We start from the raw sequence: 16,297 nt of genomic DNA, 5'->3' as shown, positions 1-16,297 counted from the left end.
GTTCTGCTTCAGTTTTATTTATTTTCTTTATTATTATTACTTTTTTACAGATGGTCTCAGGTTTTCTTCGAGCACTCTCTGATTGGTGGTACAATTCATGGGGAACGGTATGACACCTCCAGTTCCATAATTCACAGCTGGTATGAGGTTCTGTCGGTGAAATGTTGGTTTATACCCAACATATCATCTATTCTGGTGTCGACATAATTCACTTTTAGATTCTCTCGGGTTTACCTGTTCCTGCACTCACCTGCCTGTTCACCCTCTGATGGATCGTCGTTCACCGAGCATCGATCACCTGGCGGCCGCCAGCCTCAGCTCCGTGGGCAGACTCACCTCCTCCTGGAACTCCAGTGACCCCTACATCGGTAAGATCCGCCCTCTTGGAACCTTCAGACTTCACCAACATCACTTTTTGTAATTAAAACTATTTTCGCATTAGTTCTGCTGAAGCACTGAGCACATATTAATCATTAAACTGGAGTCTGATAACTTTATACTGGGTCAATTTAAAAATATAAAGCTGTAAAATATTGCACTCTGTCTTCATGGATTTATACATGGGATGATATGACATTCCACTATCACATCACTGTGTTTTAACAAAGAATCTAGAGCTAAATTGGTAACATATTGCTTTATTGTGAAATGGAAAGGCAGCTATTAATTTCTTCTACTGCTAAAATCAAACGTTTTAAATGATGACATTACAATAATGTTACCAAACATTTGTTTTCTAGATTTTGAAACATAAAAACAGAGAATAAACAGCTGACAAACTTATAAATGTGTTCATGAATATCAACTTTTTGTACGATCAGTAATACATTTTTATTGCTACGCATGTTAAATCTGCCATTCGTGATATGAATTATTTCATATTCATTCAGCAACAGGTGATCTAGATGCAGTGCTGTATATGTTACACTAATCTCCATTATGCTGGAGAAAACTGTATAACCTTGCATTATTAATAATAATAATAAAACAACTAGATGTTAAATAGACTTATGCCGCATGGTTCGCTTCTGCCTCGGGCCGGCCCTGCTTCTCATTTTGTTTGCGCATCTGTTCACCGGACGTCTGGTTTTCTGAAAAAGGGCATCACCTTGTGACGTCACCAGCACAAATCACCTACATGGCTGAGTCACACACGGGCACACACACGTACAAGTGTGTGTCCGTGTGTGTGTGTGTGTGTGTGTGTGTGTGTGTGTGTGTGTGTAGCTGCGGTTTGAGCGCGTATGTGCAGAGGAGGAGGAGGAGGGGGGAGCGCAGTGGGGCGCGCTGAGCGGCAGACAGAGCATCAGTACAGCGCAGCAGAGCGCCGCGGTCACACCGGGGAAGGACGCACCGATCTCCGAGGAGAGGGGGAAATCGGCTTTTGTTTTGTTTGCAGGACAGCGTCACACACACACACACACACCTGATAGGCGAAGATATATATATTTAAAAAAAAGGCAAACAACAACAAAAGGGAGGTTGCGCAAAAGTAGTCTGCAACATTCAGGATTTCAGCCGATTTCTGCAAGTCGTGGCATCTTGTTTGGAAACTAGTCAAACAATGCACTCTGTCGGAGACGGCTGATGCCCGAAGATGAGACTCGGAGGAAGTTTTTGGCGACGTCCCGCTGTTTTGTGGTCCTCAGGTGGGACAAAGTCTGGTAGGTCTCTCCGGTCACCTTCTGCTATAATGCCTTGTGGCGGCGCGCCGGCGTGCGTGTGACTGACTGACTGACCGACAGTCTGTCCAAGAGAGAAAGAGAGGCTGGATAGAAACATCAGGCAGGCTGTCAGGCAGCGACGGCTGGACTCCCAGCGCAGGCTTCTCTCCTCTCTCCCCGCTCCCCAGACTCATGCAGGATGCCCGGGAAGCGCCGCCGGGGAGCGCTGGTCCAGCTCAGCCCGAGTTCATGACGCCCTGGGCGGCCTCGTCATGCGTTTCTTGCCCGTGCCCAGCGCCCATTCCCTCCGGCTTCTCTTCCTCTTTATCTTCGTGATGGGGGTGGCCCCGTCTCCGGCGCTCACAGCCGGCTGCCCCGACGGATGCGTGTGCGACGACCAGCTGGTGGTCCAGTGCGCCGGGCAGGATCTCACGCTGTTCCCCAACGACCTGCCCCTGGCGACCCGGCAGCTCATCCTCTCCAACAACCGCATCGCGGACCTGCCGGCCCTTCAGCTCAACTACCTGTCCGACCTGGTCTATCTCGATTGTAGCAACAACTCGCTGACAGAAATCTCCGAGTCCACTTTCGGGAACTTGCGGAAACTCGCCTACTTGGACTTGTCTTTCAACACGCTGCTGCAGATCGAGGACCGGACTTTCGGGCCCCTTTCTTCCCTGGTGATGCTCCGGATGACGGACAATCCGAGTCTGGGGGAGATCCACCCGGACGCCTTTTCGGAGAACTTTGCTCTGCAGGTCCTGGACGTGAGTCGGAACAACCTGACGGTCTTGAACATCAGCAGTCTGATCGCACTACCGGCTCTGCGCTCTCTGGGCCTCAGCGGGAACCCGTGGAGGTGCGACTGTGACACCGAGGACCTCTGCCTGTGGGTGCAGATAGAGGGATTCAAGTTCCAAGGTGAGTTCGGTCAAAACCCTGTCCGATTAGGCAGTTTTCAGCAATCATTGTTGATGGATGTAGGGGTAGGCGATACGGTCTTAAACTTTTCGATATTCGCGATGTACTTATTATTGAACAAACATTGGAGCAAATGGCAAAGCTATCAATCCTGCCAGGACAGTTTTGCGACATTTTAAACATCATTCATTTGAATTTATCATAGCAATAAATCAAAAATTTCTATCATAAGTAATTTGTCATGATAAATGATACAATAAATGTCCACCCCTAATGCATATCAAGTTATTTTTATTTATTCATTTTAAGAAACATTCCAACATAAAATATCTTATGCATTGTTATTTGCTGAAAATGCCTCTGCTGTGCGGCATCTTTTCCTTTTTCTGGCTTGGAGAGTAAATATAAATCCATAAGCCAAAGCACCCCTATTATTATTGACACTTTCACTCAGATGATCAGAGTTCTATTAATTTAGCTGCTAATAAATGGCATCTTTGCTTCTTTATGCATTTTGTGAATGTACATGCACGTCCTCTTTGTGTCTAAACAGCCTTGCAAGAATATTTATTAATTTGACCCATCTTGTCACACAGTGCATAACTGTGAAGTCGAATAACATGATTATTGTTTGTAATTTTCTTTACACCTTTACTCTGACACCTCTAAGTAAAATCCAGTGCGACCGGCGTCCTCTTAAAGTCAGCTAATAGAGCCAAGCTGGCTCTTAATTAATGAGCAAACTGCATCAAGGCCCAGGAACGCAGCAGACGGGTCAGGAAGAAAGTTGTGGAGAAGTTTAACAGAACAATATCCCAAACTCTGAACTTGTCACGGAGCACAAGTCAAGCACAAGTCCGACCCTACCAAGACGTGGCCATCCACCAGGAAAGGAAGCCTTACTTGTGCAAAGATATGCATTCAACAAGTCTGTCCTTTGTTAATGAGTGGCAACAAAATGCATTGTTGAATTGTAGTCACTAAAAGGTGCCATTGAAAGTTTGTCTCAAACCATAAGGGGAACACGTCATGCATGTGGCAGTAGGACGTCATCTCAAGGTTTTGGCCTCCACTCTTTGTAGAGGCGGATCCTCCTGGTGGCAGCAGCAGGTTGTGTGGATGTTTTTTTTAAACATGAATACGGCTGGAGCATTTCTGAAATGAAACCATAAGAGGCTGCTTAAGCCTTGAGCGGACAACTAGGAGGACAATACTGAGTAATGGAACTGATTAGGTCAAAGCATTTTTTATTTTTTGGAGGAGGAGGGGGGGATGGCCTAGTCAAAGTAAGTCCAACTGAGAAAGTCTGAAGATTTTCTTACCTTACTTCCTGCAACACACACTCCCCTCAAGCTGCCCTTCACTACTCGATAAGGGTTTAGCGGGTTTTTGCCGACATGTCCATTAAGATGCAAGGAGGGACTTTGTCAGAGCGAGTCCTCAAATAAGATAAACCAGGACGTTTCCCTCCGGTTGAGGACCAGCCCAGACGAGCTGTCGGTAAATGTTAATTGAGTGCAGCTCCAAAGCAGGTGAGCTAAGGTCAGGACTCGTAACAACATGTGTGTTGCTTTTTATAGCTGATGTGTTCATCAAAGATAACTCAGTGTCTATAGGAAGCCTGAGGCCAGAGTCAGTGTTTAAGGGACGATGATGTCCTTCTTGTACTATTTGTTGGTTTTTTTTTCATTGCTCGACACAATCCCCTTCTGGATACGCAAACACACACACACAGACAAATCCACAAAGGCTCATCGGTGTGTGTTTGAGTAGGTACTACCCAAACACACACTGTGACCCTTCAGTCCAGATGGTTAATGATGGAGCTCGAAAAAGATGGACATTGACGATCTGATGAAGGGCAGTGTTCGTGGATGTGGGTGTTTCTGCATGTGTGTGTGTCAGAGTGCTAATCGGTGTGTGAGCTGCGGGGACCTGGGGTGAAATGAGAAGCTTGAGAGGAAGCTCTCCTCCTGGCACAGAGTCCCTAAAGTTGTTATCCGCCTTCAGCTGAGCCAGACTCTGAAAAAGTGTTGCACATAAACAGAGAGCTTGCTTATTTATGTCATCTGATGTTCTATTTCTCAAAATCAGAGTTGATATTCTGACTGAGCAGGTTTGTTGATGAATGCCTCATAGGTTCACATGCATGAACATCATGACTCGCTTTGGTGCTTTGAAAGGACGAAATAAAAAAAATGAAATAAAAAAAGTTTGACTTTCTTGTGGACATTTTCTGTCACACATGTAGTGAAAATGATTTATACAAGCTCCAGTTTGTTCATACACCCCCCACTAAATATTTGATTAAATATCCTGTATCAAGTTGCACATCGACCAAACACTTTTTGGAGCTTCTAGCACAATTTTGGCTTATTTTCAAATTTAGCTGAGTTTGTTTAAACTGTTTGGTTTCCTGATTCTGACCTGATTTATTTTTTTTAGCATAATCTCCATGTTTTTGCACAATAATGGCAATAATGGTGTTCTAAAAGTTTAATATTAACTTACTTAAATGGTTCAGCTGTGTTCTTGGGCTTGTTGTCTGATCGGACAGGTTCCATCTCACCCAAATTGCAGCTTTTGGAAATTACCCAAGAACCACCAAAGCTTCGTTCTGTCAGTCATAAAGTGGGAAATACTGAAACACCAGTGTCATTAACCACAGGGAAACCAGTTTAACATCAGAACATTAACTGAAATCCTCCAAACTAATATCCAAAACAAACACATTCAAGCCAGTATTTACCCTGGCATTTAGGCATTAAGACGAAGGCTAAATGCCTTCTGGAGAAAACGTATTTGACGTCAGACGAGTATTAAGTATTTTTTAGGGGAGAGTGTAAGGGAACCTGCTGTTTTGTGGTGGCAGCATTATTCTGTGGGGCTGTTTTGCTGCACATAGTTGAAATGAAAGACTGCCTCATAATTCTTTTGCTTCACTTTCAAATTTAAAATGCGGACAAAAGTGTGTTTTCATCCCAGTCAGTTTTCTCAAACACACATCAAACCCAGGTGAGTTATCAATAGAACACATTCAAGTTAAATCTACAAATTTTGATAAAAAAAAAAAAAAAAAAGAGCGTTCAAATATGCAGCCAGAATTACGCTGGAAGCTTATTGGTGTCTACAAAAAGTGTGTGATTTATGTGGAAATTACGGCGGAGCGTTTATCCTAATATCATAGGGATTTATGTGTGTATTTGACCCTATGTGTGTAATGTCATCTCAGTGCAACTTGGGAAGAAATGAACGATAAATTAAAACTTGTTTTGAAAACTCACCGCGGAAAAATAAGAGCTCAAATGCATTTCTGACAGCTGAAAACGGATGACATGCATGACCGGGATGCGTGTATGAATAAAGTCTCACAAAGACAAACCCCTCGGACGTACACGGCCCTCATGAACGACTGCAAAACAAACGTGCGACACGGCGAAGCGAGGGCCAAACGAGCAGCTCTGTGTTGGAGCCGTCAGCGTTTCGTCGGCCATGAAAGCCTCGCGGTTGACCTGCAGGGCTGCGAGTCCGACGTCCACAGACTCCAGCTGTCGCCGTCTCTCGGTGCGAATATGAGTCGGGTGCGAACGGCGGTGGATGTTTGTGGGTTCAAAACTCCAAAACAATCACTTTGTTTTGCTGCTGACGGCGTGGCTCGTATTTCACACATGGATTAGTGTTTAGTCACATTGTGTTTCAATTTGAAGGCGGCGGTGGGAATCAGGAGAGGGGCAACGTGTCACTTTGAGCACAAACAAACCAAAATAAAAGCAGGGATGCATATGTTTTAATCGTATAAAAAGTATGTTTAAAAGAGTTTAAAAAGCTCTCTGACTCAGCATACCTTCGTTTCTTTTTAGTGGGAAAATATTGAATGTTTACAGGTGTAAAAACTCATAGCTTAGCTCTTCATTGAGCTGCTTTTTTTTTTTACCACTGCAGCAGCAGATTTTAACCTTTCGTTTCATTAAATTGTTTGGGAAAAAACATTTCTACAAATCAAATTAAATACTGTGTGCATTACTAATGAATACTGGAGGAAGTTACCAATAAAGTTATTGATCACAGAATGGAAATGCTGAATTGCTCCATGAACCTCATTTTTAATAAACTGTTTAGAGAATCTGGCCTGAACAGCCGATGCTGTTCCATTATATATGATATCATATTTGATTTGTGTCAGAGTTTAACATGTCAGTGTACAAAATAAAAAAAAAATTAAATTTTTTAAATAATTTTGTTTGCTAGATGGAACATTTTTGAGTTTGTGCTACTTGCAGTTGATTTGGGAATTTTGTTCCTGAAATCTTAATAAACTTTGTGTTTAGTCTGGTAACAGACCTGTTTTATTTTTAAATGCTACATTGCAATTAAATGGCTTGTTGTCCCAGGCAGCACTGGAAACGGCAAGGGAATTTATAAAAGTAACAATCGCAAAATATTACATCGGGTCAGTTTTAACGCATTTCAAAACTAGTGAATATGTTAAAGAAAAAAAGTTAATAAATCAGCAGCAAGAACCAGACTGCGGCTGAATGTGGAGTTTTGCTGAGGCAGCCCTGAACTCAGGCTTCAATTTATCCAGTGAGGTGGAGGAAGTTGGAAGAAATGTTTTCTGAGAGCAGAAGTGTAGAGACGTTGTAGACCGGCACCTACCCAGGACTTTAAAAAGGCCTGTCTACCCTACTTACCCTTTCAGAGAAATAAACTAAATTTAATCAAACCATCTAAAAATGACAAATTTTCTGACCAGACAAACTTTACACCCACAAATAACATCCATCGTCAGTCACCTTAATGGTCTGCCTGCTGATTCATTGCTTGAGCGATCTCTTGTCGCCGTGGCATGAACTTTGTTGCTTTCTTATTCTTCAGATGTCTTCTTTTTCTTACGGCAAAGATTTTATCTGATTCATAACCCATGAGCAAAAAGTGTTTTGAGTACTTTGCCTGTTTTGGGTTTTTGTCTACAACAGGCAGGTGAGATCTACGAATCTGGAGAGCACGTCTTAATCCGTATAAGGATGATGCACTTCCTGTTTTGAGAGGTGAAGCTCTTACATCTCTCTTTGTGTCTAAAATTGGTTTTAAAATGGCTTGTCTTTCTCAGAACAACAGAGATGAAATGTGATCTTGAAGAGCAAGTCTTTCTCCTCTTGCTGAAACGTGTTTGTTTTTGTTATGAAGGAAAGTGGAAAAAGTGATGAAAAAAAAAAGGGTTGTTCAGTCAGTGCAGTTAAAGAAACACAGAGTTAGCTGAAAATCCTTCAGTTTGATAAAATTACAAAGAGAACGGAGCGCCGCGCAGCTGAAAATGTGTCACCGGGTGTCACAGAGCGGCATGAGAAAAACAACCACTGAGAAGGGCCTTTTTGTAGTGTCATGAAATGGCTTGAAGAACTAAACAAACCGCAGCCTCAGTGTTCCTCTGAACGGTTGGAACGGAGGGAACGGCTCATCTCCACTCCGGGAGACAACTAGGTCTTGCTCAACATTCGCCCCTTGAGCCTAAATTAAATTTGCAACCATTGATGCAAGTTTAGTGTGTTTCTGTGAGATTTTTCTTCTTTTTTTTTTTTTTTTTTTACAAGAAAAGTTGACAAGTTTTGACAGTCACCGAAGTCAAAAGTTTGGTTTCAGGACGGTGAGGTTGGCAGCTGCTTTCAGTTCTGTGGGGAAACAAACAGGACGAGGGTAAAAAAGTGATCAAAGAACAAGAGGATAGAACTCAGTCCAAATAAAAAGGTCTGCAGTGTTTTGTAAAAGTATTAAATACTTTTAAGCTGAATGTTTTATAAGAAAAAAACTTCAATGTGTTTAGTTTGAATCTTGCAAAACAAGAGGAAATGTGAAGTGGATAAATGGTTTATGTGGATAAAAATCTTAAAAGTGCAGTGTACTTCTGACCGGTTCATATGTGGCTGGAAGCATTTTTCCGCTTTTTTCACCGACTCTCTCTCTGCTGCATCGCCTAGGCACACTCAGATTGGTTTGAGAGCATCTGCAACCATCAATTTTCAAACATTACTATGTATTTCCAATTGTGTCTTTGTCTGGACTTTGACTGGGCCATTCCAGCACATCAGCGCACTTTGATAATCACTGCAGTGTAGCTTTGTCTCTGTGTTGAGGTCTGTGTTTATCTCTGTGATTAGCTTTCCTGCTCCAGCTACGGAAAAGTGTTCCACATCATGATGTTGATGACCACTGTTGAGCACCACCGTGCTTAACAGCAGGTGTATTATAAAGCACGGTGGTGCTTAACAGTGGGGAAGGAGCTTCCAGGATGATGGTTTTCCACCTCGCATTGTGTTCTGCGAACCAAAAAGCTACGTCTTGGTCTCACCAGCTCAAAGTGCCTTCTTTTACATATTGTTTTTTATGGGTTTTTTTTTTTACTTTTATTAAGACTCTTTCATGGCATAAACAACTAAACGTAGTTACATTGCTGACCTCTCTGATGTGTTCCTTGGTCTTCATGTCGTTTTTTTTTTTTCTTCTCTAATGTTCTCTAACAAACCTCTGAGGTCTTCACAGAACAGCTGGGATTTGTACTAAGATTAAATTACACACTGGTGAACTCTATTAATTATTTATGGCCTCTGAGGGAAATTTGGTGCTCTAGATTTTAGTTTTTTGGGGCTGTCAAAATAAAGGGGGATCGATATAAATTTGAATCCCGCTTTTTGATTTTTCAGTGATTCTTGAGAATAGGGACAAAACAGGTCCTATGGATAAAGCACAAAATTTGAATAAAATATACGCAATATATATATTTTTTCAAATACTAAATTAACCTGGTTCATGTGAGCACAACAATGTATATGATCCTTGTGTTTGCTGAATATTTTTTTATTTTAAACGTTGTAGTCGGTGGATGATGCCTGTAAAATCCCTTGTCCTGGAGCAGAACTCAATATATTATAATAGTTTAAAACAAATAAAGAAATACTAAAATTATATATTATGACAATTAAGTACAAGTAGTCATATAATTAATTATAAAAGTATCAATAAATTGATTTATTAAAATGTGTCCCTAGTTTTTGTCAACACCATCAGACATAAAAAGAATGTAAAAAAAATCAGGCGTTCTTGTGGGGCACCAGAACTTCTGAGGACCCTGTGACCTCTTCCTTTCTCTTCCTTTGCTAAGCGGGCTAGTTAGCTCTGGTTAGCTTATGTTATTCTTTAGTTTTTCTTCTGCTTTATTCCTAAGTTGTTCGTCACAACCATGAAGTGTCAACACTATACCTGACAATTTACAAAACTTTGATTAAATTTTGTGAATTAAAAGTTTAATTTTGGTGTATTAGAAAGATTTCATGGACCTGATGAGCTACAATATGGCCTTCAGAATAACATCATATAAATTGAGGTAGTTTGGTATTTTGTTTTTGAGACTCTTTCAGTGAAATTGTTGACAAATCTCACTTAAATGTGCAATTAATTCATTTTAATGTATTTTACATAAATTGCATTACTTCACATGTATCAAGTTTTTCATTTTACTAGTTTATCATCACCTTCAGTTCTGTGTCAACTCCATCATGCACTGTCAACTCCGTCAGATGGACTTTTTGTTGTTTTAAATAATATTTTTTTGTGTGTCTTGTGAAGCATTTGTCTGTAAAATGAGTAAAAATATCACTAATTGGGTATTTTAAAAATAATTTTATATTTATTTTTTTCAGATAGTGATGACAACGTTCTGGGTCAGGTCGATTAAAAATTTAATTTTTAAAAAAATGTTGCAACTGGGAGCCTGCACCTTAGCATCTTTACATTTCCAAAACATTATTTGTCATATTTGCATACATAAGGTTGAGAAATACATTTTAAAAAATTGGGAAAATTAAAACCCATTTTGTCCCTATTCTCAAGAATCACTGTTTTATTTATGAAGACAGAAAAAAAGGCAAACGGTGTTTTTATTTTCTTACTTTGTGTTGGTATATCACTAAAACTGCCGATCAAACAAAATCGAACACACACACGCACTTACATTCACACACACACACACACACGCACACACACACACACACACACACACACACACACAAACTAACCATCAAATGGGCAATATCATTTATCATGTCACTGGTAATAAATTAATTGCTTGTTGTTCCGGTTTGACACCTGCGTTTGAACCGTAACAGAATAAATTTTGTCCACTTTAAGCCAGGCTGTTCATTCGTCCTTCCTCATCACTCTCTCCTTCTCATCCGCAGCCGTCGCTTCCTTCCTGGCGTCAAGAGCATACGTACATTTTCTTGTTGTAATGTAACGCCGGAGTCGGTGAATGACTCACTGAGCTTACAGTATAGGGCTGCTGATTTTGAGAAGTGCGTCGTTTCAAATGCACAGGACATACAGACGCGTGTCTGACGCCGGGCTGGCAGCGTTTCCGAGGTGACGGCCCTCGCACGGAAGGAAAGCGTTTCTGGCTGCCCCTTGGTGTCCTGGACAGCTCATAAGCGAGGGGCAAAGAGCCAGAGCTGAGGGGGGGGAGCACACACAGTCATGGAGTTAAATATTCATAAAAGACAAACGGTGAGGTACACGACAGGCAAAATGGTGGAAATGCATCAAATTTCCAAAGAATGTGTGGATTATATAAAACTTTGCGGCAAAAGATGAAGAAGAAGAAAAAGCGTGAAAATAAAATCGGGTCACTGGCCTTCAAAGGAAGCCGAGAAAAACAAAAAGGGACAAATAAGGAGTTACCTTTAGCTGTACCCCAGATCTGTCACTCCAGCCCATTAAAACATTCATTATGACAAGCAGGCATCGATTCACTTTAATACAGGTAGATGATCTATTATTCATCAGCTGGAACCGTTCCTCAGACCCATCTGGTGCTGAGAACCGTATCAAATTCAGCCGGCCTGCCTGGCTGCTGGGAGCCTGCATATATTTTTATGTCCCGCCGCATTTCACGGCGTGAACTTGAAACCAGGACTGATGTGATGCATGGCGTGGGCGCGTTTGCAATGCGATCACCTGAGCTGCCGAGGAGTGTCAACACAAGAGCCCGAGTTTTGATGCGCAACGTGGCTGCATGCGTGTGTGTGTGTGTGTGTGTGTGTACGGGAATGTGCGTGACAACAGCGAAATGGGACTGGAAATGAGAGAGGAGAGTGTGAAGAGCAGAAAGGAGGATGGATAGCAGTGAGTGGAGGATGAGGGCAAACTTGTCAGAGTTGGAAGAAAAAGAAGAAATGATAAAGCAGAGGAGACAGAGTGACAGAAGAAGACTGCTTGGTGTGTTTCCGTTTGACCCGCTCTGCTTTCTGTCGCTGCATCCGATCTCTCGAATCAGAGGAAGTAGGGATCATATAGATGATGGAGAGCAGCACGTCGGTAATCTGACTAATGCTGCGTCTGAGGGACGAGGGAAGGTGTGTGTTATTAAAAAAAAAGAGGTTAGCCATTGTCAGCCATCATGAAAAGCTGAATTAATGTCGCTTTTAACTGGGGAACAGTAAGATTCTTTGTCCGTCCGTCCGTCCGTCCGTCCGTCCGTCCGTCCGTCCGTCCGTCCATCCATCCATCCATCCATCCATCTTCTTCCGCTAATCCGGGGTCCATAGCAACGATCAGAAGCAAGACATTCCCCTAGAACTACAGTGACTCGTTGTAGCTATGACCTCATCTATGACATAGATCTATGTCATAGATGAAAGAACATCTGAGGTTCTAAATGCTTGGATCTCAAAACAGGAGGTCATTTCAAAGCAGCTCATTGACTCTTTGCAAGGTGTTTGATAAAGATTTTAAGTATGGCACAGGCTATGTTGTCTCCCCTCACTTTCGGTGCTGCACATTTAATCAACACTGGAATGAGGAAAGTATTTAACACACTGCTTCCATGGATCACTTTCGATTTAATTAGTCATGAGAACGACACGACTGAGTACGATGAGTTTGATGACTATTTATTCAATCCTTCATCAACAAGGAATAAAACCACGAAAAACTCACAGCAAACTGAGATAACTAGTCATAAGGACGACACGACTGAGTACGATGAGTTCGATGACTATTTATTCAATCCTTCATCGACAAGGAATAAAACCACCAAAAATTCACAGCAAACTTTCCCAGCCGGGAAAGTTTGCCGGGAAAGTTTCCCGGCACAGCAAACTTTCCCGGCTGGGAAAGTTTGCTGTGAGACTGCTGAGCGTAAAAACTCAACTGCGAAAAGAAAAGCGACTTTGGAAGAACTTAAAGAGACCTTAAAGACCCTACAGAGATCTGTCCTTGAGGACGAATTGGCCAGTCACAGAAGGCAAGTTTTGAAAAGTTTGATGCTCGAGAAGAGAAAGGCCTCTGAAACCCTCACCTGTGTGCTACAGAGAAGAGCGAGAGAACAGAACATCTACGGTGCTCTAAGACCTACTGACATAGGCTATGTAAAATATGAGCAAAAATATCCTGCTAAAAATTAGTGTCGGTTATCTTAACTGACAGCTTAAGATTTTTGCAAGATTTTTGATAAAGGTTTTAAGTATCTGGGCTCATTGTGGGAGTTTACAAGACCCGACCCACGAAGAGAGATCTGGCCTCAAGAACGATTTGGCCAATCTCAAAGAAGAAACTTCCCCGGCTGGGGAAGTTGGTGATGAAAAAAAGACTTTGCCGGCTGGGAAAGTTTGCTGGCCTGATGGGCTCATCAGGCCATTGTGGGAGTTTACAAGACCTGACCCATGAAGAGAGATCTGGCCTCAAGAACGATTTGGCCAATCTCAAAGAAGAAACTTCCCCGGCTGGGGAAGTTGATGATGAAAAAAAGACTTTGCCGGCTGGGAAAGTTTGCTGGCCTGATGGGCTCATCAGGCCATTGTGGGAGTTTACAAGACCTGACCCATGAAGAGAGATCTGACCTCGAGAACGATTTGGCCAATCTCAAAGAAGAAACTTCCCCGGCTGGGGAAGTTGGTGATGAAAAAAAGACTTTGCCGGCTGGGAAAGTTTGCTGGCCTGATGGGCTCATCAGGCCATTGTGGGAGTTTACAAGACCTGACCCATGAAGAGAGATCTGGCCTCAAGAACGATTTGGCCAATCTCAAAGAAGAAACTTCCCCGGCTGGGGAAGTTGATGATGAAAATAGACTACTGAGTGTAAAAACTCAACTTCTGTGCTAACAAAAGCGGCATTGGAAGACCGTACCCAAAAGAGATTTGGCTTAGCAAACGATTTGACCCATCTCAAAGAAGAAACTTCCCCGGCTGGGGAAGTTGGTGATGCAAAAAAGACTGCTGAGTGTAAAAACTCAACTTCTGCGCAAGCAAAAGTGACTTTGGAAGACCATACCCAAAAGAGATCTGTCCTTGGGGACAATTTGGCCAATCTCAAAGAAGAAACTTCCCCGGCTGGGGAAGTTGTTGATGAAAAAGAGACTGCTATTATTAATTATATTATTTTTCCCCATTTCATACCGTTTCTGAACGGTATGAAATTAAATAAAATTATAATAACATGGTTATTAATATTGTTATTATTGCTATCGTTTTTAATAATTATAATATGATTAACAGCAATAACATTAAATTATAATAGAGTATTATTGCTATTGTTTTTAATAATAGTACTATTATTAATAGTAAGAGCAGGAGTTTCTTAAAGAGAAGGAAGCCCGATTTCAAGGTGCTTAATTATGATGTCAGATTTCTTTTAAGTCATATTTGATATATGCACAACACTTTTTATAACAACTGAAGTTAACATTGTCATTGATTGTGCTATGAAATGAGACTGAGTCTGCAAAAATACTTAATACTGTATTAAGTATTAAGTACTTAATACATTATGTACAAAAATACAAAAAGTACATTTAAAATACAAAAAGTTAATTTTGTATTTGAAGAATACTTACAGACATATAAACACATAGACTCTGCTTGTGTTTACCTTGTATGCACCAGTTACTTTAAAGCTCTGTTTATTCTCTCCGTTAGCGGTTGCTTGCGCTGTCAGTATCTTGCTGCGTCTGTAGCTCAGTAAGATGCTTTCTGTGTATTTTCCTCTTATCGCTGCTGTTTAATTCCTGCAGAACTATTTTTATCCTAATAGCCCCTGGCACTGATGGTGTCACTGAGCCGCAGGGCTTTGTGCACTCTCAGCGGCAGGCTTCGCCACACTTTCCGCCCGGCTTGGCCACAGTCCTTGTTGCATGCCGACGTCGGGACAGCGAGGGTCTTCGTCACAAAAACAAAACCTCAACTGCAGCCTGCTTCCTGTCCTCCTCGATAATAACGCGACAGTTTTCTCCATGCTTGCGCAGATTTATTAATTTGCTTGCAAATGTTAAAGTTTTCTCCACCCACATCTCACGACGCTTCCCGACCCGGGCGCATGCTGCAGGGTTTTCCAGGATGCAGGTTAAGCTGAGGATGTGTGGAAACTGCAGTGCAGTAAGCATGCAGAAGCTGCAGATTTTTTTTCTTTTTTGGAGGCAGCAGTTACTTTCCTAAGAGGAATTAGACTGCAAGTTCCTGCTACTCTGCAGCAACAAGGAGGGGGGGTGGGGTGGGGGGGGGATGCTCTTGTACATCTTTAAATCTCTGTCTGCTGTATTTTTCTCCCTAACCTGAAAACATCTGGTAGTTTGCTCCTGGGGTGTCTGTGTCTTTTTACAGCATTACGAAGTGCTGCATATGCAGAGACCTAAAAGATGTCCTAATGAGCTGCAAGACGGTGGTGAAATTCAGCAACAAACACGTGGAAGAGTTGCCGTCCCGACAAAGCGAACAGTTTAGAAAAATAGAAATACAATGATTCCATTGAAACAGATCCATCAATTTTTGATTTGTGGTTATGATAAATTTTTGAGACGCAAACTCAAAACAGTTGTTTACCGATTTATGACTGAATTAAACATCTTGTTGATAATAACAGCATTTATGCAGTGAGTTAATACAAAAAACAACCTCTAAACAGAAAATGCATCATACCTGAGTGAAAGCTCAGTTAGCTAGAAACATTTTTTTAATGTTTCAAAGGAAGCAGATAAGATTTAAGAAACCTCTAGAAACGCAGCAGAAATTTTCCATTGAGGCATTTTCTGCTGCTCATTCTGACTGATACCTTTATACAGGAAGTGAGACTCCAGCAAATATCAGAAATATTAACGTACGACTGCAACGATTCCTCTGCTTTATCCTTTTGAAGACTTTAAATGGAAGATTAAGTGCAGCAATTTCAACTTTTTCTTAAGACCATGTTATGGCAATTTAATGTAGCTTAAAAAAAAGAGTCAACTTTGGTCGCAACTTTTTGTAAAAGGTGCCCTAAAATCAGTCGTTTTAGTCCACAGTACTCACAAAAAGACATCGCGAAGTGTTATTGTACCACAGATTTTATTATGTACTGTTGTAGGGTGAGAGTGCCAACGACTTCAAACTGCTTTTATTTTTTTTGCAACATTATAATTCAACCATATCAATGTAAAATCCACAGCTCGTATTGTTATTAATTGTAGGTGATTTTAGATGGTCTGTTTGCAGTAGTTTGTGGGGAAAGAGGAAGTAAATCCCTCATTCAAAGAAATATTTTCATAATTTATTTTAAAAGAATAACAGACCGGCCGAGGATCCTTCACAGATTTTTAAGAAACGAGGCGACGTTGCTCACGTGTGAGTTTAAAGCTCCTCTGGGCCGTTTCTCGTCTCTCAATCTTTATTTACTGATAATCTGGCAATGTGAAAAA

General features: G+C 41.5%; 1 protein-coding gene across 1 annotated transcript in view; it reads left to right on the top strand.

Moving 5' to 3' along the window:
• Positions 1-449: 449 nt before the first annotated feature.
• lrrc52 (leucine rich repeat containing 52) overlaps positions 450-16,297 on the top strand; it is a 30,217-nt gene continuing 14,369 nt past the window's right edge. The window contains exon 1 of the mRNA XM_008407313.3: positions 450-2,585. Coding sequence (XP_008405535.2) covers positions 1,937-2,585 — 649 coding nt within the window. The 5' untranslated portion in view covers positions 450-1,936. The remainder of the gene's footprint in view (positions 2,586-16,297) is intronic.

The sequence above is a fragment of the Poecilia reticulata genome, chromosome 4 (assembly GCF_904066995.2).
Source record: "Poecilia reticulata chromosome 4, P_reticulata-male-v2, whole genome shotgun sequence".
NCBI classification, from domain to species: Eukaryota; Metazoa; Chordata; class Actinopteri; order Cyprinodontiformes; family Poeciliidae; genus Poecilia; species Poecilia reticulata.
This window is presented reverse-complemented; position numbering and strand designations above follow the sequence as displayed.